The sequence below is a fragment of the Oratosquilla oratoria genome, chromosome 6 (genome assembly GCF_046742065.1).
Source record: "Oratosquilla oratoria isolate Oo_2021 chromosome 6, ASM4674206v1, whole genome shotgun sequence".
NCBI lineage: Eukaryota > Metazoa > Arthropoda > Malacostraca > Stomatopoda > Squillidae > Oratosquilla > Oratosquilla oratoria.
In genome coordinates this window covers 51,457,320-51,481,251 of record NC_134782.1, presented here as the reverse complement: position 1 = coordinate 51,481,251, position 23,932 = coordinate 51,457,320, and the positions used below count along the sequence as shown (strand labels likewise).

At 41.8% G+C, this 23,932-nt stretch overlaps 1 protein-coding gene across 2 annotated transcripts in view; it reads right to left on the bottom strand.

Moving 5' to 3' along the window:
* Nucleotides 1–23,932, bottom strand: part of Skel (DM13 and DOMON_DOH domain-containing protein skeletor) — a 172,785-nt gene that overhangs the window by 27,845 nt on the left and 121,008 nt on the right. For both annotated transcript variants that reach the window (XM_076186944.1, XM_076186945.1), the window contains exons 5-10: nt 21,345–21,510; nt 16,620–16,876; nt 2,868–2,967; nt 2,170–2,354; nt 1,846–2,044; nt 173–409 (exon numbers count right to left, since the gene is read on the bottom strand). In XM_076186944.1, the coding sequence (XP_076043059.1) occupies nt 173–409; nt 1,846–2,044; nt 2,170–2,354; nt 2,868–2,967; nt 16,620–16,876; nt 21,345–21,510 (1,144 nt within the window). The remainder of the gene's footprint in view (nt 1–172; nt 410–1,845; nt 2,045–2,169; nt 2,355–2,867; nt 2,968–16,619; nt 16,877–21,344; nt 21,511–23,932) is intronic.

Sequence of the window (23,932 nt, the reverse complement as noted above, 5' to 3'; positions counted from 1 at the left end):
GGTATTGCTGTTGTTGCTAATGCATCTGCTGCTGTTGTTGTTGTTGTTGTTAATGTTCCTGTTGTTGCTTATAATGCAGTTGCTGCTAATGTTGATACCATTGCTTTTGCTAATGTTGGTGATATTGTTGCTAATGTTGATATTGCTCCTACTGGTGTTGCTGATGACATACCTGTAATGGCGTTGTATCCGTTTTTGCCTCCAGTGGGCCCTATTTGGGCATAGAAGACGCCATCCTCAGGTTCATAGCAAGGGATGGGCGGGATGAACCACGGTGATGTAGGCGGCGCCACAGGGGCCGGCGTGGGTCTCTCTGGTCGCTTTTGTGGAACTGCGGGGGCGGCGCCACTGTTCTCCGGCAGGGGGCAGTTCCAGCTCGGGTTGCGGCCGAAGTCCACGAGCATGTTGCCTGGTGATCAGGAGACATGTTAAAGATAGGGGTGTGCCGATTAATCGGCATCAGCAAGAATCGGCACCTTTTATTGGTGAATCGGCATCTGTATCGGCGAGAATCGGTATTTTTTTGAGAATCGGCACAGTCATCGACAAAATATTGTCGATGCCGATGACGTCGAAAAAAGCCGATTCTCACCGATGTCGATTCACCAAAAAAGTGCAGATTCTTGACGATGCCGATTAATCGGCAGTTATAGATACGTGTTAAGGAGAGATATCAAAGGGTAATATTGATTGATGATTCAGTTTTACGTCGCGAAACACCCCCCTATCAGAAGGCTAGGACGGTGCCCCTTACAGAGGACTTTGTAATGTGGAATTTAATAAATCGTGCCCTTAGCTCAACTCGTATATGGTAGGATTCGAACCGCCAATATCTCGACCTCCGTCGCAAATAGCGACGCCCTAACCAGGTCGGTCAGCGGACGTTGGAAGGAATTACGGAAAAATTGCAAAATTGTGTTTATGAACTGTTTTTTTTTTTCCATAACTGTATCTATTCTAGTTGCCTCCAGGTCATTTCATTAATGTGAGAGCAATCCGTTCCTCGACTTGAGTCCACCTCTTGAACACTGTGATCTACTCTTTGTGTTTGGTTCTTCAAGCTAAGGCTTAAAAATTGTGACTTGATGCAACTGAAGACGGGAGGCCTCGGGCAAGAAATGGATATCAATCGACCGAGACCTCCCTTAATTAAAGCCTGGTTCCCCCCATTAGCTACATGAAGCCGCCTCTTGTCCATATCAGAGTGCGTCGTGTTGAATCAAGTTTATTTGACGATGACACAGCACTTGAAACTCGCTGGCCGAGCGGGTTAGGGTGCCGCTACATGGGACGGAGGTCGAGGGGATGGCAGTTCGAATCCTGCCGCCGGCGAGTTGAACTTAGGGCATATTTAATTCCGTGTTCCAAAGCGGGGTGGAAGTGGGGTTTTTGAGACGTAAAACCGAATCAACTTATCATCTACAACACTACGGCGGACTCCCGAAGTTGACCTAAGATGTACCAAAACTGTGCTAAAACACCTTCTTATTGCTGTTACATCAACACAGTTGTGTGTAAAAAATCACCATTAAAAGAGAACCAATGTTTACAGATTTATACGAAATATTCGACAACAAATGATACATATGCATAGCTATGGTAAATTATGGGACAGGTTCTAATGTGCGTTTGCGCACCTTTTGACTCGACTCAGTGTGAAAGAAAAAGAAAATTGACATACAAGTAATGACAAAATTTTTTTTTTTACAGATTTGAAAGTTATGAACATGAAGTATTAACTATATTTTTTGTTATATTTCCATCCATGTTTAGCTCCATGGGCATCCTCCCAAAAGAGTGGCCTCCTATCATCGTCTTTCTTCCTCCCCACCAGACGCCACATACCATTAAGTCTGTGGGTGTGATAGGAAGTGTCTCCTTGTGAGTTGACAGGTCCTACAGCCCAGATGACAGCCTGGCTCATGTTGGTATAGATCATCTTGTCCGTGGCGGGGTCTACTGCCCTAAGGGGTCGCTGGAAGGTGAGCATAGTGAAGCTGTTGATGAGAGCAGCGTTCAAGAGGCGGACGTTGTTGGTACTGCCCTGAAGGAGAGGGAACGAGAGAAGGGAACACATATTAGTCTTGTTCCTTCTGAAGGTGTAACCACGTCTGAGGAACAAACCATAATGTAGTCCTAAAGGGACCAAACCATCACAGAGAATCTCACCTCGATTTTGTTGTCAGGACACGACCCCTGACCTCCTTGGCACTGCGCCTTGAGGCCCAAGTGGTAGTCGAGTGCCACGCCTTTGCCCGTGGCCTGGTCCAGCCATCCCACGACCACATCTCCGCCTACCATCTGTGACCGCTCGAGCTGTCCCGATAACCCGAAGGACATGTACTCTCCGTCCTCTGTAATAAAAGACGTCGGCTAATGGACTATGAACTACTTAGACAAGACCACCCGCCCACGCCGGATCGGTGTTTGTGGGGGAAAGGGAGAGAAGTCTGTATGAAAATGAAAAGATAGTTGTGTATAAAAGGGGGTTATTGTCGCATTTTATGTATACTTACTAGAATATACATTATTAAGGCTATTGATTTATCTAGTCAATTTCTATATCTATCATCAAAGCACAACACAAATCATACGGCTTAATGATCCCCTTATGGGTCGATAGCCTCAAGATCCAACAACATAAATGATCAAGCAAAATAGTAATCCTCTTGATAATAAAGATTCAAACAAATGGCGTCTTCCTCGTCAGCTTTCACTTCCTGTATTAACTATTAAGATTTTCTCTCCCGTAAACATCTTTCTTACCTTGAGCTACAATAATTGTTTTCCATACTTGAAACAAAACATTAACAAGAAATTATTTTTGTCTAACCAGTGGCCAGTTACAGCTGATTTCAAACACTTACGGACGCGCCCAACCAGCTGCATGACGATAGACTCTCCTGCTACGGCCCATCGGACCTCGAGGGCCAGGTCGTCCTTCAGCACCTCACAGTTGAGTTTCGTCTGAAAACAGATCGTAAAGTCAGTCTCAACCTTGAGTGTTCTTTTGGAAGTAGCGATAAACAAGAACTGGCGAGAGTTAGGGGTATGCACGGGTGTACTAGTGATCTAGTTCGTTATCAACTAAATTGTATACGTGTGTGTGCATGCATATATACATGGATTAAATTATCTGATGTTACCTTAAAACTCGTCATTAGAATGAAGAATGGGGAAACAATAAGAGGGTGACAGAAGTGTGGTGGAGGATCATGCTGTTGTAAAAAGTGTTATAAAGTAGGGTAGAATTTCTTTTGCAGAGTAGGCGACACAAGTGGCTAATATACAAGGATAGTATACGTGAGCGGAAGAGAGGGTGGGGAACTGTGTGATAGGCTTGGAAGAGGTTGGATTAGTCGCTTGTACGAGATCCATGTGTCTTTCATCAAGATGCGTGTCCTGTGTTGCCCATGTGTCACCTTGAAATACACATTCAGTAAGAAAGAAACAAATTTCGCTCTGGGAGGGTCAATACTTATACCTCTTGAAATATTAGCAATTCATTCTTGAAAGACTCGTATTAATAAAGTAGTTCCTGTAAAGGATATAATGCCTACTGACCTTTAACACTCAATACTTGATATATGATCTACTTACTGAAGTAACAGTTGTAAAAGAACAATGTCAAACCACAAGTACTTACACACAAGAAATATAATATTTATTTTTAAATAGTGTAGCGGTTCTCAACCTGTCTGCACATTGATCCCTCGAGTAATGCATTGAGTTACAACAGCTTGGCGACATTACAAAGAGAAACAACTAAAACAGAGCGAAAGCAGTGAAAGGCCTCCGAGTACAAAGAAATCAAACTCCGGGTGTCGTCTCCGTCTGTCCTCTTCTCCTGGTTTTCCTTTCGACAACATTTCCTCTTCCCGGAACCTTTGCCCCCCCCTTACCTTAAAGCAAAACAAAACTCGTGGGGGGTTCCTATGTGGTCCACACGTTGAGAACCACTGCAACGGAGGAGGACGACAGACCAGCTTACCTTGCTACGCTAACCAAGCGAACTTTTGCAACAAGACTTTTTTTTTTCCAAGGTCCAGAAATACGAGTCCTTGATTGTTTTACCAAAGGGAATTTATTTGTTGATTTACACATTATGAAGCGTGGAATATGCATGATCATGAGGCTGGTGTCTTGAACCGAAAGTGGATATTGTGTGGATATGGATAACTGATAATTTATGAGCTTGAGCATACATGCATACACGCATGCATACAGTACCAAACATAAAAAAACACAAACGCACGCACACACACACACACACACACACACACACACACACACACACACACACACACACACACACACACACACACGTTGGTCGAAGTGACAACTAAATTTGGACTCCGGAAAAATCTACCATTTTACTATTTTCGTGGATCTCAACGACAAGGGAGTACCTGTGTTGTATTAGTAGGGAAGGGGAAAGCTCGTGGTGTAGTGGGAAGGTGAAGAAAAAGGAGAAGGGGAGGGATTACTGAGGAAAATGGAAGGAAATGAGGAAGGGGACGAATGGGCCCAGGAAGTCAGACGGCATGTCAACAAGAGAGGGGCAGACGACAGTGGTGAAGTCGAAGAGATTAGTAAAAATGTAAAAATTAGAAACATAAATAAGAGCAGCGCAATGGAAGGTGGAGATAAGTACTTCCATGGATTTAATGAGGGAGGAAATGACAACCTCCCTCGACTAGTAAATCTAGAGGAGAAAAAAAAACGAAACATGGGAGGTTAGGTTTAACCAATTAACGCTAGTTACCTAAAGAGTTGATAAACGAAGAACTAAAGAAGGAAAATCAAAACCTAACTAAAGAAATAGAAGAATTAAAAAGACAGTTAAGAGAAGTAAAGAATGAGAATGAGGAATTAAAGAGGAATAATAAAGAGAATAAAGAGTCCATAGCAAAAGAGGTAAGTGGTTGGAAAAAGTACAAGAGAACAATAAAACTGAATTTAGAGGTATAGTGGAACAGCAGATGAAAGAACAAACTAAGGACACAGTCATTAAAGTGATGAGAGAAGGAGAATAGAGTAAGAGACTTAGTGGATAAAAAGAAATGTATAATTATAGGGATGGAAGAGAAGTATAATCCAAATAGGACTACAAGAGTAAATGAGGGAAAGGAAAAGTAAATAAGATATTAGAAGTGGTTTAAGAAGATGAACCAGAAACAGGGAAACAAATAGAAGAAATATATAGACTATGGAAATACAATACAGATAAGACCAGACCAATTAAGGTTAAATTCAGGTCACAAACAACAGCAGATAATATCTTAGCAAAAACAGGGAAACTAGCAGTGATCAATATAAACAGGTGCGGATAAAAAGAGAAATGTATAAAGAGGAAAGAGAGGATGAGAAAACATAAAGACTAAAAGCTAAGGAAAAAACGAGAAAAGAACAGTCAGAAAAAGAGAAATTCTACTGGAGAGCAGTGAATATGAAAGTGAGGAAATGGTTCATAGCAGAGAAAAACAGAAGGGATACAGAAAACACAATAGAAATAGCAGAAAATTAAAAGTGTCTTACACAAATATAGATGGCTTAATAACAGGCTTGAACGAACTGAATGATTACCTGAAGGAAAAAGAACCAGACATAATGGGATTTGTAGAGACAAAATTGAAAGGTCCACTACCACCCAACAGTGCATATAATTATTGGATTAGAAACAGAGGTAAAACAAGGGGGTGGAGTTATGTTCCTGGCTAAGAAGGATATAAATGTGAGGAATGTCACATATGGAAAGAATAGAGATGATTATGATGGAAGTGGAGGACAAGGATGGGAAGAGCAGAAAGTTTGTAGTAAATTATGTGCCTCCTAAAATGGCTTTGTGGGAGAATAAAGAACACAAAAATATGTTAGAAGACACAAGGATAACACTAAACAAGATAATGGAAGATGGAGGAAGAATAGTTATAATGGGTAACTTTAATTGTAAAGAAATCTGCTGGGGAGAGATGACAGTGCAGAGAGGAGACGACCTATGGGGAATGTACTACTTGATATGGTTATAGAACATACAATGACACAATGGATACAAGAGAATACTAGGTATAGAAATGAGGAAGAACCATCGAGACTGGGCCTAACAGTCACATCAGAACCCGAAATAGTGGACAAGATTGAATATAAGACACCAATAATTAAAAGTTACCACATATTGGTTGAAATGGAACTAAACGAGGAAAAATACATGAAAAAATGAACAATATAGAAAAGGTAGATTGATGTCTAAAAAAAAATATATATATAAAATAAGAGAATTCTTTCAAAAAGCAGGCTGGGAAAGAATACACAAGGAGGAAACAACGGTCGAAGAGAAATGGAATATTTTGACAAAAAATATAAAGGAGTGGAAAAGTTTGTTCTAAGACAAAAGCAATAAAAAGAATATGTAAAGTGTTGGTACAACAAAAGATGTAGGGAGTTAAAAGACAAAAAGAATAAAGCTTAGATAAAATGGAAAAACGACAAAAAACCTGAAAAATTGAAAATATATACTAGTTATAGACATGAATATGTACAAGTGCGCAGAGAAGAAAAGAGAAAATACGAAAATGTCATAGAAAAATGTAAAGATCAACCAAAACTATTTTACAGATTTGTAAACAACAAACTGATAAACAAACAAGAATTAGAGAAACTACGACAATGAGGAGTTGAATACACAGAGGAAATAGAAATGACAGAAATTATGAACAAGCATTTCAAATCGGTGTTTACGAGGGAGAACATACAACCTAGAGATATCGAGTGGGAGAAAGTCCCCCCTATGAAAGAGATAGAAGTATCAAGGAATGAAATAATGAATCACTTGAGTAATCTCGATGTCAGAAAATCGCATGGACCAGATGAAATGGCAAACTGGATTTTGAGAGAATGCAGGAATAAACTAACAGACAAAATACATAGCCTAATAAACAGTTCATTGAAAGAAGGAAAAGGTCCAGAAGATTGGAAAAGAGCAAATATAGTACCAATATATAAAGGGGGAAACAAGGAAGACCCTACTAACTATAGACCGGTCTCTCTTACAAGCACGATAGCTAAAATTTGTGAAAGAATGATCAAAATTAGATGGGTAAGGCATTTGGAAAAAAAAACAACGTACTAAATCCAAGGCAATTTGGATTTAGACAAGGACGATCATGCGTCACAAACTTAATTTGTTTCTATTCAAGGCTAATAGATGTAATACAAGAAAAAGATGGATGGGCTGATTGTGCATTTCTATACCTGAAAAAAGCTTTTGATAAGGTGCCACATAAGAAGTTGCTAAAGAAATTAGAAACTTCAGGAGGAATACAGGGCAAACTGCTGAAGTGGATGAAAGACTTCTTGCGTGAAAAAAAAATGAGAGTGGTGATAAGAGACAAACACTCTAATTGGGATGAAGTGATAAGTGGAGTTCCACAAGGAACAGTTTTGGCCCCAATAATGTTTGCTATATATATTAATGATATGGATAAAGGAATTGAAAGTTATATGAGCTTCTTTGCGGATGATGGAAAATTGTTGAAAAAAGTGAACACTGAAGAAGATTGTGAGTCTCAATAAAGTATGGAAATGGAGTAGGAAGTGGGAGATGGAATTCAATATCAAGAAGTGTAGTATAATGGAATTTGGAAGAAGTAAAAAAGAAGTGTGGTATCATATAAATTGAGAGAAGAAAAAAAAAATAGAAAATGAGAAGCACCAGGGAGTCATTATTATGAATTATAATATGTCCCCTAAGAAACATATAAACAACTTTTTTTGAGAAACTTATAATTTAATAAGAACAATCAAAGTGGCATTTACATACCAAGACGAAGAAATGGTGAAGAAAATACTAGTCACTTTGATAAGACCAAGATTGGAGTATGCAGCGACGACGTGGTCACCAAGTACAAAAAATATTTAACAAAACTTGAAAGAATACAAAGAGCAATTACGAAATTGGCACCAACACACTCAGAACTATCATATGAAGAGAGACTAGCAAAGCTTGAGCTACAGACATTAGAGCAAAGAAGAGAGAGAGGAGAGTTGATAACTATAGAATCATGAAAGGAATAGAAACTATTGATAGAGAGGATCTAATAAAATGGGATAGTAGAAATACAAAAGGACACGGGAAAAAATCAAGACAGTTATAGAAGAGACCTGAAAAAGAACAGCTTTCCCTACAGAGTAATAGATGTTTGGAACAAGTTAGATGAGAAAGTGGTCTGTGCAAAAACAATACACGAATTTAAAAACAGTCTAGATAAAACGAGATATGAAGATGGAACACCACGAGCATAGCTCTCCTTTGCGTGAAATACAACTAGTTAAATGCAAATCGGTAAATACACACACACACATACACGCGCGCGCGCGCGTCTGTTGAAAGATCGAAGAGATGATTTGATTATAGTATTCAGGTCGCTAAAGGGGATAGGCAACATTGACAGAAGAGATCTCTTAATTTGGGATGGGAATGCTTTAAGAGTTCATGAGAATAATTTGAGAAAGACAGTGTCTAAAGGTGAGGTGGCAAAATGAGACGTTAAGGCTAGAGTATGGAGCTTTATTCAGATCCAGACGTTTCGACCTCTCGGGCATTCCTCAGTGGACTGAAAGCAGAAGAAGAATCAAAGTCCGTCAACAGCTTACATTGTGATCTGACAACCCTGCGTGACCTCATCCTGGTCTCGTTGTCCCACACTCGCCAACTGCCAGCTGTGTGGACGTTTGGGCCCAGGACATAAACCCCCCACGAGAATTTGTTGTTTTCTCGGTGGCAATGTATGCCACCTCCAAAGCTCTCCTTTTCGTTTCTTTTTTTTTACCCAGTTTCCTATGTAAAACGTGGTCTTCTGTCCAGTTTGGCAAATGATCTTCATCGATATGAACTACTAGGGCATTTGATGTTCTGTGATGTTTCACATCCCTCTTGTGTTCTTCATGTCTTTTGTCCATGTCTTTTGTCCATGCCTCGTCATGTCTCACCGATGTAAGCTTTCTCACAACCTACCGAGAAAACAACAAATTCTCGTCGGGGGTTTATGCCCTGGGCCCAAACGTCCACACAGCTGGCAGTTGGCGATTGTGGGACAACGAGACCGGGATGGGGTCACGCAGGGTTGTCAGATCACAATATAAGCTGTTGACGGACTTTGATTCTTCTTCTGCTTTCAGTCCACTGAGGAAACCCCGAGAGGTCGAAACGTCTGGTTCTGAATAAAGCTCCATACTCTAGCCTTAACGTTTCATTTTGCCACCTCACCTCCATATTTGTCTGTCTTTACATACAGAAGTATAGATACATGGAATAACTTAGATAATGTAATTAAATCAGAAACAGCACATGGATTGAAATTTAAGAATGGTAAATGGAAGAGAAAGTGGTCATGGGATGATGGGTAGTGTTTTAGAGGGAAGTGGGGAGTGAGCCAGTTGTTGTTTGCTGATAATACTTCACTTGTGATTGGGTCAGGAGGGTCTGAGACAGCTAGTGACGAATTTTGGGGGGAGGTACGTGTTAGGAAGTTGAAAGTAAATACGGGTAAGAGCAAAGTGATGAAATGTACAAGACTTGATGATAGCAGCAAGTTTAAGGTAAATCTAAAAGAAGAAAGGTTAGATGAAGTGGATAGATTTAGATATTTAGGTTTGCAAGCAGCAGGGAATGGAGGAGTCGGAGTAGAGGTCAATTGTAGAGTGAGAGAAGCAAGTAAATATTTTGGATGAATAAAAATATCCAAAGAAAAAGGTATCTGTGGGTGGATGCAAAGAGAAGACAGTGTGAAATGGTGATTGTGCCTACGAATTCAAGGGAGGTAGAGAGGAGAAATTTAAACGTGTTTGAGATGAAGTTTTTGAGAAGTATGGTGGGTGTTATGAGAATAAGGTAAAGAATGAAGAGGTGATGAGATTGGGGGTGGAAAGGGAAGGGCAGATTTTAAATTAAAAGAAAATCTCTGTTGAGCAAGAGAAGAGGGGGGGGGCAAGAGATAGCTGTAAATGGAAAAAAGGTTGTGAATGAAGAATATACTGACGTAGCCCGAATGTATTTCTACTCGTCTTCTTTATTTCCGCACGAGGAGGGAGAGTCATTGTGTAACTGAAGTGGCTAGCTGTGCTGTGGATGTGCTGTGTCTTGCTGCAATGCTTCTGACCCAGGCAGTGGGCAGGGGGCTAAGATGAGAAGGAAATAATTAATGAGTGAGGGTGGGTGTGCGCCTTGGCTGACTATCTCTCTCGTAAGAGGAAAGAAGCTTTTTGGTAGACAGATAGATAGATGTTAATTGGAAAACAAGGAAACAACCCAAGTTGCAGTCATATATGAATTTGAAGACATGATAAATTGGAGAATAAGATAGGACACCATGAACGTTGCTCTTTTCCTGTATACTATAATTTGGTAAACACACACACACACACAAACACACACACACACATGTACGCAGACACACATACACGTACACACACTGTTCATATGTAAACATATACATATGCATATGTATGTACATCAGAATAAGTAAAATAAATACAAATAAATAGATAAATAAATAAATAGATAAATAAAGACAAATTTACAGATGAATATTTGAAACATGCAATGCAAGTAGAGAGCCATCTAGGTGAGTGATACTAAACACTACAGCGTCAGAAGTCATGGTTAATACAGTGACAGGAAGTACAAGATGGGAGTAACTATTTTGTGTGCCAGAGTATGGGAAGTTGGAAACCAGGCCAGTTTTCTGTGGTCCGTTTGTTTATCCGCTTCAACATGGTGACGTACTGAATGGATTTTATTTAGGCCATATATATACACATATATTTTTTGTCTTCGACTGACTTGAGCCTGAAAACGTTCTTGATCGATTGAGACTCTTCAAGACTCGAGTCGGCCTTTTTCAAATCACCTCCACTTTCCCGGAACTGAATCTAGAAAGCACCTCACTGTGTTTAATTAGGTTAGATTTTTGACTCTCGGATCCTAACCAAAGTTAGGGCTCTAGGAAGACAAACCCAAGTTTTGGGATCGAGCACTTTAGGAAAGCAAGAGCATAATTTCATGAATCCAAGAACCTAAATTTAGGTCTCTAAGAACCCGAGCTTAGGACTCCAAGAACCCAAGCTCAAGTCTCCAATAACCTAAATTCATGTCTCGAGAAACTAAATTTAGGTCTCCAAAAACCTAAACTTAGGTCTCCAAGAACCTAGATTTAGGCCTCCGAGAACCCGAGCTTAATTCTCCAAGAACCTAAATTTAAGTCTCCTAGAACGTAAATTTAAGTCTCCTAGAACGTAAATTTAGGCCTCTACTAACCTAAATATAGGTCTCCTAGAACATAAACTTAGGTCTCCAAGATCATGAGCTCGAACCAAAAGCTAATTCTAGGAATGAAAGAACAAAATTTGAATTGCGAGGAACTTGAGGACGAAGAACTGATCTGGTTTCCTCTTCGTGTGGTTCTGTTTCCTCAGCCGATTGTGAATGAACTCGTAGAGGCCCCGGAATTGAGACTGAAACTGCTGAAACTGGGCGTCTTCGATTCTGACGAGGTGGGGCTCTTCAGGTTCCCGAAGTGGTGCGTGCCTCCATTTTGGGAAGAATTGGAGCCCGTCGAACGGGAACTGTGTCTACTGTTGGTGCTGCTTCTGTGGGAGGATATGCCAAAGTGCCCCGTGGCTGGTGATGAGGGCGAACCGAAGTGGCGACGACCCGAAGAGTCTCGGTTGAAATGTGTGAAGGGTCTGCTGGTCGTTCCAGTTGAAGTCGTTTTGGACAGAGAAGGGAAAGAAGACGAAGCGTGCCGAGGTCGGCTCGTCGTCGTCGCCGACGTCAGGGAACCGAAGTGTGAGTGGAGAGCCTTTGGCCGACTGGAACTCGAAGTCCCGTGGTTAAAGTCAAACCTGTGCGGGGATTTGTTCGTCTTTTCGCGCTGAGCTGAAGAGGGAACATGGGGAAAGAATGTGGTCGGAAGGCGGCGACTCTTCTCCTCGCTGTCGTCGTCGTCATCATCTTCATCGTCGTCGTCGTCATCGTCGTCGTCGTCGTCCTGTCTACCGAAATGTCCGATAGTCGAACCGGAGGGGAAAGAAAAGTGGGAAGAGGGAGTGGAAGAAAGTGCTGCGGGCAGTTTAGGTGTTAAAACTGTTTGGGTAAAAGGTCCGTGCAAGGGTCGGCGGGTTGTAGGTCGGTAGGTAAAGGAAGACTTGGGTTTAAAGGTGGATGATCTATAGGATCCCTGACTGGATCCGGAGGCTGGGGAGGAAGCAGGGGCGGGGTGGAAAGCGCCTCCCCTAGAGGGGGAATGTGCGCTAGAGTAGTGACCCTGAGGCTTAGACTGAAAAGACAGGGGGGAAGAAAACGGATGCATGAGATCGGGCACAAGAGCTCTTGGGTTGGGATTAGAATTAGTTCTGTCTCTATCCGACGAACAGGTGAGAAGACTACGGGGGTGGTGCCAACTGGTATTTGAAAAGCCATTCATATCATAGAATCTTCGGTGGTAATTTGGAATTTACATTGTTCTAGAGAGTTTTGGACGAGAAAATATCTCATGAAAATACCTCATGATTATTTTCATTAGTTTTAGATTATGAATAATTACTTTTTTTTTTTTTAGCAGTTTTTAACTTTGAAAAATCTTTAGCATTACCCGCCTAGGTTGGCTGGATATATCCAGGATCCAGAGAGGAAGGGGGTCTTCACGGGGGGCACTTATGGTGACGTCATGCAGAAATCAAAGCCTTTTGTTGGATCTGGAACTCGTCTAATCCCTCCCCTGAAGCTTCCTAAATGTGGCGGCACACTAGGCTAGCATGCTACTTGATTTTGCCTCTTCGTTTGAGTAGAAACTACTTCGGTTATGTTCAACATTCGTATTCTAGGTTGATTAACTTCTCTTAGTTCGTCATTCAGCTTCACATTTATATGACGTCAGCAAGAGCAATTTGACGTTTGGAAAATTGAAAACCAAAAGATCGTAACCGAAGTCGTTTATACTCAAACGAAGTAGTAAAAGCAAGTAGCTTGCTAGCGAGAAATGCCTAGTGTGCCGCCACCTTGACTGTTCGTCAGAGCTTTCCTTCCCCTCCCCCTCGATCACGTGACATGCACAAACCAAACTTTGCCATTCATGATGACTGCGCCCCCTCCTCTTGGATCTTGGGATATCGTATTTTCCACCGCACATCACTCACCCATTCGTCCAAGGCACTGAATAAATATCAAGTGAATATGTACAGAAAGAGTAAGCGGTGATCATTTTGCTCAAAGAAGGCGTCGAGGGAGATCTCGACAAAGAGAGTTTATGCTGAGGTTATTGGATACCTCTAGTACACTTGAAGAAATATTGCACGTCGTACATCACACAGGAAGCAATATTAAAAGGGCATACTATAAGTACACAGTTGAAAGAGACTCCTTTACATAAAAGACAAATGCAATGTAACACTATATAGTATGCAAGTCATCTGTGTATATGAAACCATTCTTCATGTGCTCTGTTGGAAAATATAGGGATTTTTGGCTAAGGAAATTATAGAAAACTTGCCTCGTTTAGTTGAACAAGGTCTTACACAGCGAATGATAGTTTCAGAAGATCCATTGCTAGCTCACCGCTGGAAATATTGTTTAAATTGTTAATCATGAAGTAATTTCAAACTAGACTTCTGCGAACACCCAATGGACTTTGACCGGTTGGTTACTGTAATTGCTTTTGGAGACTTGTCACTGTAATGGCGCACCCACACAAATAAGTCGTATATGACAAAATGGACGAAGGGAAGGAGGAGGGGAGGAGAGTGGCATTGTATCAGCTCACCGGTGTTTCGTCCAGTTGACCCCATCATTGGAGACTTTGTGGGTGCACCCTAATAGGGAACACCCTAAATAGGATGCAGCCACTACAACTCGTCTGATTGGTACCAGGAGTCACGCCAACACTAACCTTCAACCTTTAGTGTCTCATTCCACTTCGTCGACTTTCAAAACGCTTGACTTGTTTTCTTAACACCTTCATAGGACTTCTCTCCGTCTTCTCTTTCATCTGTCGCAACATCTTTTTATACCAGAAAAGCAAAAAGCTTAACCCTTCTAATGTTGTTCCACGGAAAATCTAACTCCATTATCTAAAACTAAGTCGAAAGTTTACCACGGTTTACCATTTCATGGGGACTTCTAGGTGCCCATTTCATTACTAACGGCTCGCAATGGAGGAATGCTCCATCTCCAACGTACTGTACCTTCTTAGCGTGCATTAAGAAATCATTTTATGAAAGAACAATGTTAATGCTAATCGTGATAATCAACAAACCCTTCTTTACCGTAGCTGTGCCAAAGGAAAAGTAAAAGTGTTGTCCATTACGGAAGGGTTAGTTAAAGCAGCTCACTTCATCCATGAAAGAACTCTGAACTTGTACAATGGAAGCCTAAATATCGATACCTCTTGAAACTATTATATATTTTTTTCTATTGATTGCTATCTTAGCATGTTGGTTTCGAACTCCTTTCACACTTCCGCTGACCCCGATTTCGAATACAACGGTTACCGGCGACTTCGACCTGCCCTGGCACGATAAAAGGTAACGACAGCTTTAGTTAGAGATAAGTCTCTTGGAGTTTACTTTTCCCTTCCCTGTTGACGGTGCTACAGTGGGAAGGACCTTGAGCTTCAAATCATACATTTATCAATGGAATCCTGTTGATTCTGATAGCTCGAAAACAAAAGTGACCTGTCTACATTTGGATCCTTACTCCTCCCTCCTTCACTTTAGTGATATTCATGCGTTTCTACAGTTTCTTAAAACAACTGATAGTTTCAGCGCTCACTACATGGTTACTAAGTCTATTCGATTCGTTGACCACCCTATTAGTAAACCAATTTTTGCCCATTTCCTTCTAAAATATAGATTTGTCCAGTTCAGATCCATTACTACGAATCCTGCCTAACAACGGCGTTAGATTTATGCAATCAATATTTGAGTGACTTTAGTGATTTCCTTACAGGCCAGAGCCACAATGCAATCACTTCTGACTGAAGAAGAACCTCCGCTTTAAAAAAGACTTCTGATCACTTCTGCTGTCCCTCCATTTCCCTGCTCGCCCTAAATCCCTCCTTTACCACCTCTATGACTCCACCTCTTCGCTGCGACATTTTCCCCAAGGACAGAATCGCCAGTTTCCGCTGACAAAATACTGCACATGTCTCATGCCCTTCCTTTCCTCCCTTCTCTCCCTTTCCACCATCTTCTTCTCCCTTCCCCCATCTTCCTCCTCTCTTTGTCTCTTCCTCTGCTTCTTATCCCTCCTCTTCTTGCTCTTTCTTCTGTCCCTCCTCTCCCCCCTTCCGTTCCTCGTGCTTCTGCTCCTCCTCCTCCTCTTCCTCCTCCAGCCCTTGCTCCTGCTTCTCCCCTCTCGTCGTCGTCACCTTTCCCTTGCCTATATCATCACGTAGTTTTCGAGAAAAAATTAATTTCCCTAAAACCATCGAGTAAACAGAGGCTGATTACATATGTGCCTCTGAGCAATTTCATTTGACCAGATCATCCTTTTTTCAGTTATCTTGATTTCCAACGAGGAAGATACGATCTTCCCTGTCTTTCAGCAGCACGTTTCTGAGTAGTTTATCCTGATTCCAAAGTCAGTTTACCCGATAACCATTGACAGTGCCGGTAGTTATTCGGCCATAATCCAAATAAAGTGCCTGTGATTTGTTACGAAAGTGAATTATCATAATGCAGATCTAAAATCTCTCCTGGCGAATTTCTGGGGAGTATCACTAGCAGTATCATGGACAAATTCACATTTTCGATAAGGCGATTTCTTTTCGTCAGGTAACAAGACTTCGAGGGCTTCTGAACTCACGAGACAGATTTCGAGATCTTCCTCCGAACTTGCTTGACGACTTCGAGAAGAGCTTCTTCCGAACTCACGAGACCACTTCGAGAAGAGTTTCTTCCGAACTCACGAGATGACTTGGAGAAGAGCTTCTTCCGAACTCACTAGACGACTTCAAGAAGAGCTTCCGAACTCATTAGACGACACTGAGAGGAGCTTCTTCCGACCTCACTAGACGACATCGAGAAGAGCTTCTTCCAAACATACGAGACGACTTCGAGAAGAGCTTTTTCCGAACTCACTAGACGACATTGAGAAGAGTTTCTTCCAAACTCACGAGACGACTTCGAGAAGAATTTCTTTCGAACTCACGAGACTACTTCGATAAGAGCTCCTTCAGACCTCACTAGACGGATTCGAGAAGAGATTTTTCCGAACTCACTAGACGACTTCGAGAGTTTTCTTCCGAACTCACGAGACGACTTCGTGATGAGCTTCACGAGAAAGACTTCGAGGGCTTCTTCCTCCGGACTCACAAGATGACTTCATCCGTTTTCTATTAAGTTGGGTTTCCCCATGCTTTTTATACATGTATAGATAGAAACTATATAATTTCATATAATTACTAAAAAATTGGGGGGGGGGCTGGTTTGCTAGAAGCAAAAAGGGGGTGTCATATAAGATAGTTTGGGAACCACTGCTTCAGAGTAACACCTGTCCTCTCGTCAGAGATCGCGGGACTCCTCCAGGATTCTTCTTCTGGAGGACGCGAAAGAAGAGAACTTACCTGTGGCGCCACGTCCAGCATCTTGAGCGAGGGCGGCACCTTAAGGTTCTTCGGGAGGATCACATGACCGAAGTCGACGTAGAAGGACTGGCACCAGACGCTCAGGTAATCAATATCGAAGACGGTGAGATCGCCCGGCAGTGTGATGACGATGGTCTTCCGGTTGTAGCGCTTCAGGGGTTCGAGGGAGCCGTTCTCGTCCGGGACTTGCTGGCCTGAGGGACCGGGCGTTCCCTTACCGACCCAGAAGAAGGCGTCTGCGGAAAAAAAAGATCAAGCGGTCCATTACACGAGTAACCGAAACGGTAATTTGGCATCAAGAAGGACAATTACTGCCCGTGTGAGCACGTAGAGTGAGTGTGTGCGCGTGTGTGTGCCACACACACACACACACACACACACACACACACACACACACACACACACACACACACACACACACACAAACACACACCACACACACACACAATTATATATATATATATATTTCATCCATGACATGTTCCTGGTAACTGGGTGTGTTCAATGGCTTAAAAAATCAAGCTAAAATTCAAACAGCAACAATGAGGGTGGCTGTACAAAAAACAAAATGTATATATATTATATATATATATATATATAATATATATATATATATTATATATATATATATATATATATATATATATATATATATATTCACTTAGGGTGAATACCTAAACCCACTTGGTGAAAAAAAAGACCCATTCCATTCGACGACGTACTGTATCGATTTGGTCCCCTGATCGGAGTCCGCCTTTTCTGGTGAATAAAACTGCCCATCCTCGCCGGTGCAGAACCCAGCCAGCGGTGGTTAACGAATGGAAAGGAGTTGTTAAACATGTAGTGAGCGCTGAAACAATTGGTTGCTTTACGAGAAGATGAAACTATCCGATCTCGCTGGGACAAATCCCAACAGAGCAGTTAACAAATGGAAAAGACTTGGTAACAATGGGTTGCAATGGTGGATTGCTTTCTTCGCATTTTGTGATTTTTTTTTTCCATGACAAATTTAGGTTTAAGGAGTAAATAGGCAAAAACTGGTTGACCAACGGAGTGGTTAACGAATGGAATAGACTCGGTAACCGCACAGTGAGTACTGAAAGAACTGGATGGTGTAAGAGATGATTAGATGATCTTATGGATTGGTATGACGCGTGGTAATGGACATGGAACTGATCAGTATTGGCCCTATGGTCTCTTGCAGTCTCCTCCATTCTTATGTTCTTATGTACATATGTAAACACTACGTCGCTGTTGAAGAGGCACTTGACTTCAAATCTTTTACTTTTTTGATTCTTTACAAGGATTCTATTTGATTGTTTTATTTGATCATGTCTGATTTAATTCTATTTGTTTATATATCTATACATTTGAGTTTTGCCACTCTTTGGAATATGTGAGAAAAATATAGGAAGTCAAAAGACATGAAACAAGTACCTGTACATGTCTGACTAGAGCCAAAAATGGCAGATGGAATGCAACAAGAGCAAGTCAGGGAACTGGTTTGGACAGCAAAGGGAGGCAAACAAATACAGAGAATCTTGGAAGCGAGAGTAAAAGAAATGGAACTGATGACATCAACAAGATTCAAAATGAGCTTTGCATGGTGAACAAACGTAAGAAGAAGAAACAATAATAAAACTTGACATGGCCAAAATGAAACTGTATTTGAATTTCGCAATGTGGTAAAAGAGAAATTTAAGAAGAGAAACAAAAAGTAACGACAATGGAAGTTACAATTGGTAACAGCTCAAGTGGAATCATAATATAACAACAACAACAACAACAACGTGTTTATTCTATCACAACAGACTCACGACTGTGTAATAATCAAAGCATGGAGAATCAGAGAAGATCGACATAGTCACACATTTGTAACATAGAGAAAGGGATGCTACATGAGGAAATCTATATTCAAATGCTCAGGAATTGCAGCACTTGAGACACGAATTCAAAGCCAGGGAAAATCGGGGAGTTAAACATAAAATATTCAGTTTCCCGCTAAGAGCACGAGATTACAACAAAGATTTCCCCGAGGTGGTAGTGCAAACCCAGAGTATATATAACGACAACATGAGAAATAACTTCAAGTGGAAAAGTCAAGGAGGAGAGTGATCATATTGGGTAAATGGTTTGCCCTGTAGGAATCAAATAGTTGGGCGTTAACATGCATGCATGTATGTACGCCCATACATCTTAACTCTCCCCCTCTCCCTCCCCCACAAGTTCTTCACACCCAATCATACCTGCACCTACATCACAAAGCTGGCTTTTGAATAGCGAAATCAACATACAAGATAAAGTGCAGCAGCGGCACGAGATTTCCATAATAATAGAAGAACTGGTCAACTACAGTCCATAACAACATAATCACGCTCACACACCCATACATAGATTCACGCACGCATTCACCTAACCGCGCAGCATGCACGCAACCACTCACGCAGAACGCACGCACGCGCGCGCGCACACACAAACACACACACACACACGCGCGCGCACACACACACACACACACACACACACACACACACACACACACACACACACACACACACACACACACACACACACACACACACACACACACACACACACACACACACACGGCCCGATGGCGGATTGGTAAAGCACTGGCCTCACAAGCCGGAGAACCGGGGTTCGATTCCCCGGCCGGGCGGAGACAAGTTGGGTTTGTCTCCTTTCACGTGTAGCCCCTGTTCACCTAGCAGAGAGTAGGTACGGGACGTTAGTCAAGGAGTTGTGACCTTGCATTCCCGGTGTGTGGAGTGTGAGTGGTCTCAGACCTGCCCAGAGATCTGCTAATAATGAGCTCTGAGCTCACTACCGTAGGGTGGTGTCTGGCTGTCTCGAAAAAGAGGCTGCAGCAGATCCGAGGTGAATACACACACACACACACACACAAACGCTCAACCACTCATTCCCATATCCGTCCATTCACACCCACACCAGAAAATAAAATAAAAATTATATTAAAAAAAAAAAGGCAAAATGACGAAAATGCTAATCGACTGCGAGATCCCCGCTGCACATCTTCCCCCCATTACAGAGGACGTTTCCCTAATGAGCCGCTAAACTCCCTTGAACCCAATTCTGACAATTTGATTAGTTACCGCGGCTGGCTGAGAGGCCTCCTGCTGGAGCCTCTGGGCGACCTAGTCCACTCATCCTCCCTTCCGTCATAATCTGTTGGACAATTAGCAACCACGAACCAAGGTGTCAGAAAAAAAAGAAAGAAAAAATACAAGGCGGCCGGTAACAACAGCCTACCGGGACACCGGTAAGAGCCTCCCGGCCGTCCGGTATTTTCTCAACGGGCAATTGAAAATAACATACCAAACAACCCGTAATAACATAACAGGCGGCCGGTGATAACCTAACAGGTAACTGGTGATACAGTAAATCACCTCATATTCGCAATTCAAATAACAGGATTAGCTCAGTAGCTAATCCATCTAATTCATCTACATCTGAAGCTCTTTCATTGGCGTCATAAGTGTAAATTTTGTCACCTCACCTTCCTATTTTGTCACTTTACATACACACACACACACACACACATATATATATATCTATATATTATATATATATATATATATCAGACAATCTCCTTGACAGTAGCGCACGGGATTCGAACCCGCTGCATCGGGAAGTAAACTTCCAAGACACTCGCCTTAGACCGCTCGACCACTTGACGGTATAAAACCATGAGAACTCATAGTCTAACTGACTATCGAGATTGGGGAGGGCGCTCACTGCACCCATTAACCACCCATTTTCACCCCATGGCCACCGCAACCAGCGGGAGTAGTAAGGACCGGAACAAATCCCTTCACGCTTGTCGCCAACGTAACTATTTGAGAAATTCGCTAGTGAACAGCGACATCAATCAGACAATCTCCTTGACAGTAGCGCACGGGATTCGAACCCGCTGCATCTGGAAGTAAACTTCCAAGACACTCGCCTTAGACCGCTCGACCACTTGACGTTGGCGACAAGCGTGAAGGGATTCGTTCCGGTCCTTACTACTCCCACTGGGTGCGGTGGCCATGGGGTGAAAGTGGGTGGTTAATGGGTGCAGTGAGCGCCCTCTCCAATCTCGATAGTCAGTTAGACTATGAGATCTCATGGTTTTATACCGTCAAGTGGTCGAGCGGTCTAAGGCGAGTGTCTTGGAAGTTTACTTCCAGATGCAGCGGGTTCGAATCCCGTGCGCTACTGTCAAGGAGATTGTCTGATTGATGTCGCGCGTGCGCGTTGATACATCGTGACAGGTTTGAAGAAGGTGGAAGAGAAAGACACGGGTCTAGACCCGTGTCTTTCTCTTCCACCTTCCTCGTATATATAGTGCGCGCGCGCGCGTGTGTGTATGTATGTGTGTGTATGTGTGTATTTGTGTGTGTGTGTGTGTGTGTGTGTGTGTGTGTGTGTGTGTGTGTGTGTGTGTGTGTGTGTGTGTGTGTGTGTGTGTGTGTGTGTGTGTGTCTAAATCCTATGGCGCCGAAGATAAAGTAAAGGCGAGTGCTCATCCTTGAGGACCTGGTGCAGGGATATTACTTGGGGGACGATAGAACCTTTGCGACTCACTTAGGTAGTTTTATTTGGTTTGATACTTTGATGGAAAGGTAGCAGCCAGCCCTTTAGCAGGTTGCGCGCGCCATCTTGGGCCCTCCGTTGACTCACCTGGTGCTGTGCCGTCGTAGCTGAAGTTGGGGATCAGGAAGGTCTGAGCGTCGACGACGACCACGCGGTCTGAGGAGACGTCGTGTTCGAGTGTTGGCAGGGCGTCGATCTTCTGGGGTCGTGGGTAGTCCAAGTTGGGGCGAATGACCACATTGCCGAAGTCAACCTGTGGGGAGAGAGGAGAGGAGTTAGCTGTCGTGAATAACTTAACAAGTTAGGTCAGCGGGAATGTTATGAACGTTTAAAGAAGATCTCAATCCCAATTTGATAAGAAGGCCTCTCATCGGGTGATGAAAATCGCCTGGTCTTAGCTTAGTAGAAACCTGTCTCTTGTGGAGACAACGCTGAATAGGATCAACATCTGGGAAACGTACCACATGCTCATATAGCCGGAGTTGATGTTCATGAATTATGCTGGTAACTATCCTACACCGAGTCTCATACTAGAGTATCTGGTTTGATATCAAACTATTCCAGCAATCCCCCATGATTTTCCATAGGTACTTGGTACTAAGGGCATCGAGATGCCTCTTCAAGTCACAATTCAAGTCGTACAAATGGAATATTCTTGAACTTATCGGATGGCTCGCATGAATAAAAGACCCAAATTAAGACTACATGCTGTAACAAGCGGATTGATGTTGGGGAATAGTTGGGACGAATTCCAGACAATTACTTTTGAATGCCCTGCATGGTATGATCGGTAGCGTCATTCCCTTGTGGTAACCAGTCGCACACCCAATGGTTCGAGTCCCAGTGGCGGAGTTACTTAATATGTAGGTATGTACATATATACTACACACACACACACACACACACATATATATATATATATATATATATATAATGTACATTGTCCTTTTTTCTTGTTTTCTTGAAGAATTTAAGTTTTTGCTTATTGCAAGTTTTTTCTATAGTGAATAGTTTTCTTCTGTTGGGATTGCCTACCAAGTTTCGGATAGTTGGTGACGATTAGGAAATCCCTGGCTCAACCTTGACGGTGAACAGGTAGGTGTAATTTATACGGGCCGTAGGGATCACGGAGAGAGGTGGTGTGATGTGGACATCGCTGATTGGCAACTTCGGGCTAATGGGAGAGCTCGGGGCGAGATTTCCTCAGAGTGTCTGGACACTTTCCGAGCGAGACCCGTTGGCTTTCTCCCCCATCAGTCATTCTCAAAGACGATATATATATATATATATATATATATATATATATATATATACATATATATACATATATATACATATATATACATATATACATATATATACATATATACATACATATGCATATATATATATATATCTATATACATATTTATATATATTTATATCTATATACATATATTTATATAAATATTATGTATACATATTACATATATATATATATATTATACATATTATATACATATATATATATAATATATATATATATATATATATATTATACACATATATACATATTACACATATATACATATATTACACATATATACTGTACATATTATACATACACACATATTATATATATATATATATATATATATATATATATCTATATATATATACTAGATGTAGTCTCAGTAGGAGAATATCTATGCACTTGCAAAACGGGGCTATAAAACATCATTTATTGAAATACCATAATCAAACAGCCACCCGTGAATGCCTAGTTAAGAACACCAGGATTATAGCAAGCAATAGGGATGTACATAAACTTGAGCTTCTAGAAGCTATGTTTATAAGAGAATATAGTCCTATAATTAACATCCAAAGCAACATGATATCTGTCATTGGATTGTTTAACAATGCAGTGAAGCTACCACTACCCGTGACCTCTCCCTTTGTCAATACGCCCCGACCACCCCCTCCACCTCCTCCCACCCACTCCTTCCATCCTCCCCCAACCGACCCCGCAACCCCCTAACCCCCCAACCCCCCCAACCCTCTCCTTCACGTATTAACGAGAAACCAACCCCGCCCTCTAATCCTCCCTCCACCACCCCTTCCACCACCCAAGCCGGCTAGGTGCGTATATATAAGTCACCAACCGAAGATTTTCTTCGTCATTTCTTTGGACCTTTAATTTTTGTAAGTAGCGGTCCCCAACGGCCCATGTATCGAGTTAGGATGTGTGTTATTGCTGATTTATTGATTTCTATTTCTATATTTGTGAATTTTGTTTAGGTTAACCTGTTGTTTTTCTTTATTTCTGTATGTCTATATTATCTTTGTTACAGAATTTCCTGATGATGTCTCTTTGTCAGACGAAACGTTGAATAAATAAATCATTTTGGCAACTTGGTCTATGCCCATCCTCCAAATGGCAGAGTATTGGTTAGAAAGCTGGAGAATACCCATAAGAAGATTAACAACCTCCTTAATGCTGTCGATTTTAATAATGCATGCATATATATATATATATATATATATATATATATATATACATATATATCTATATATATATATATATTTATATATATATATATGCATGTATGTATATCCGAGGCTCCAACTTCTCTCTGGGGTCGGTTAGGCGCATAGGAAGGTAAATGATTTTTGTGGTTACCCTTTTCGATAAGCTG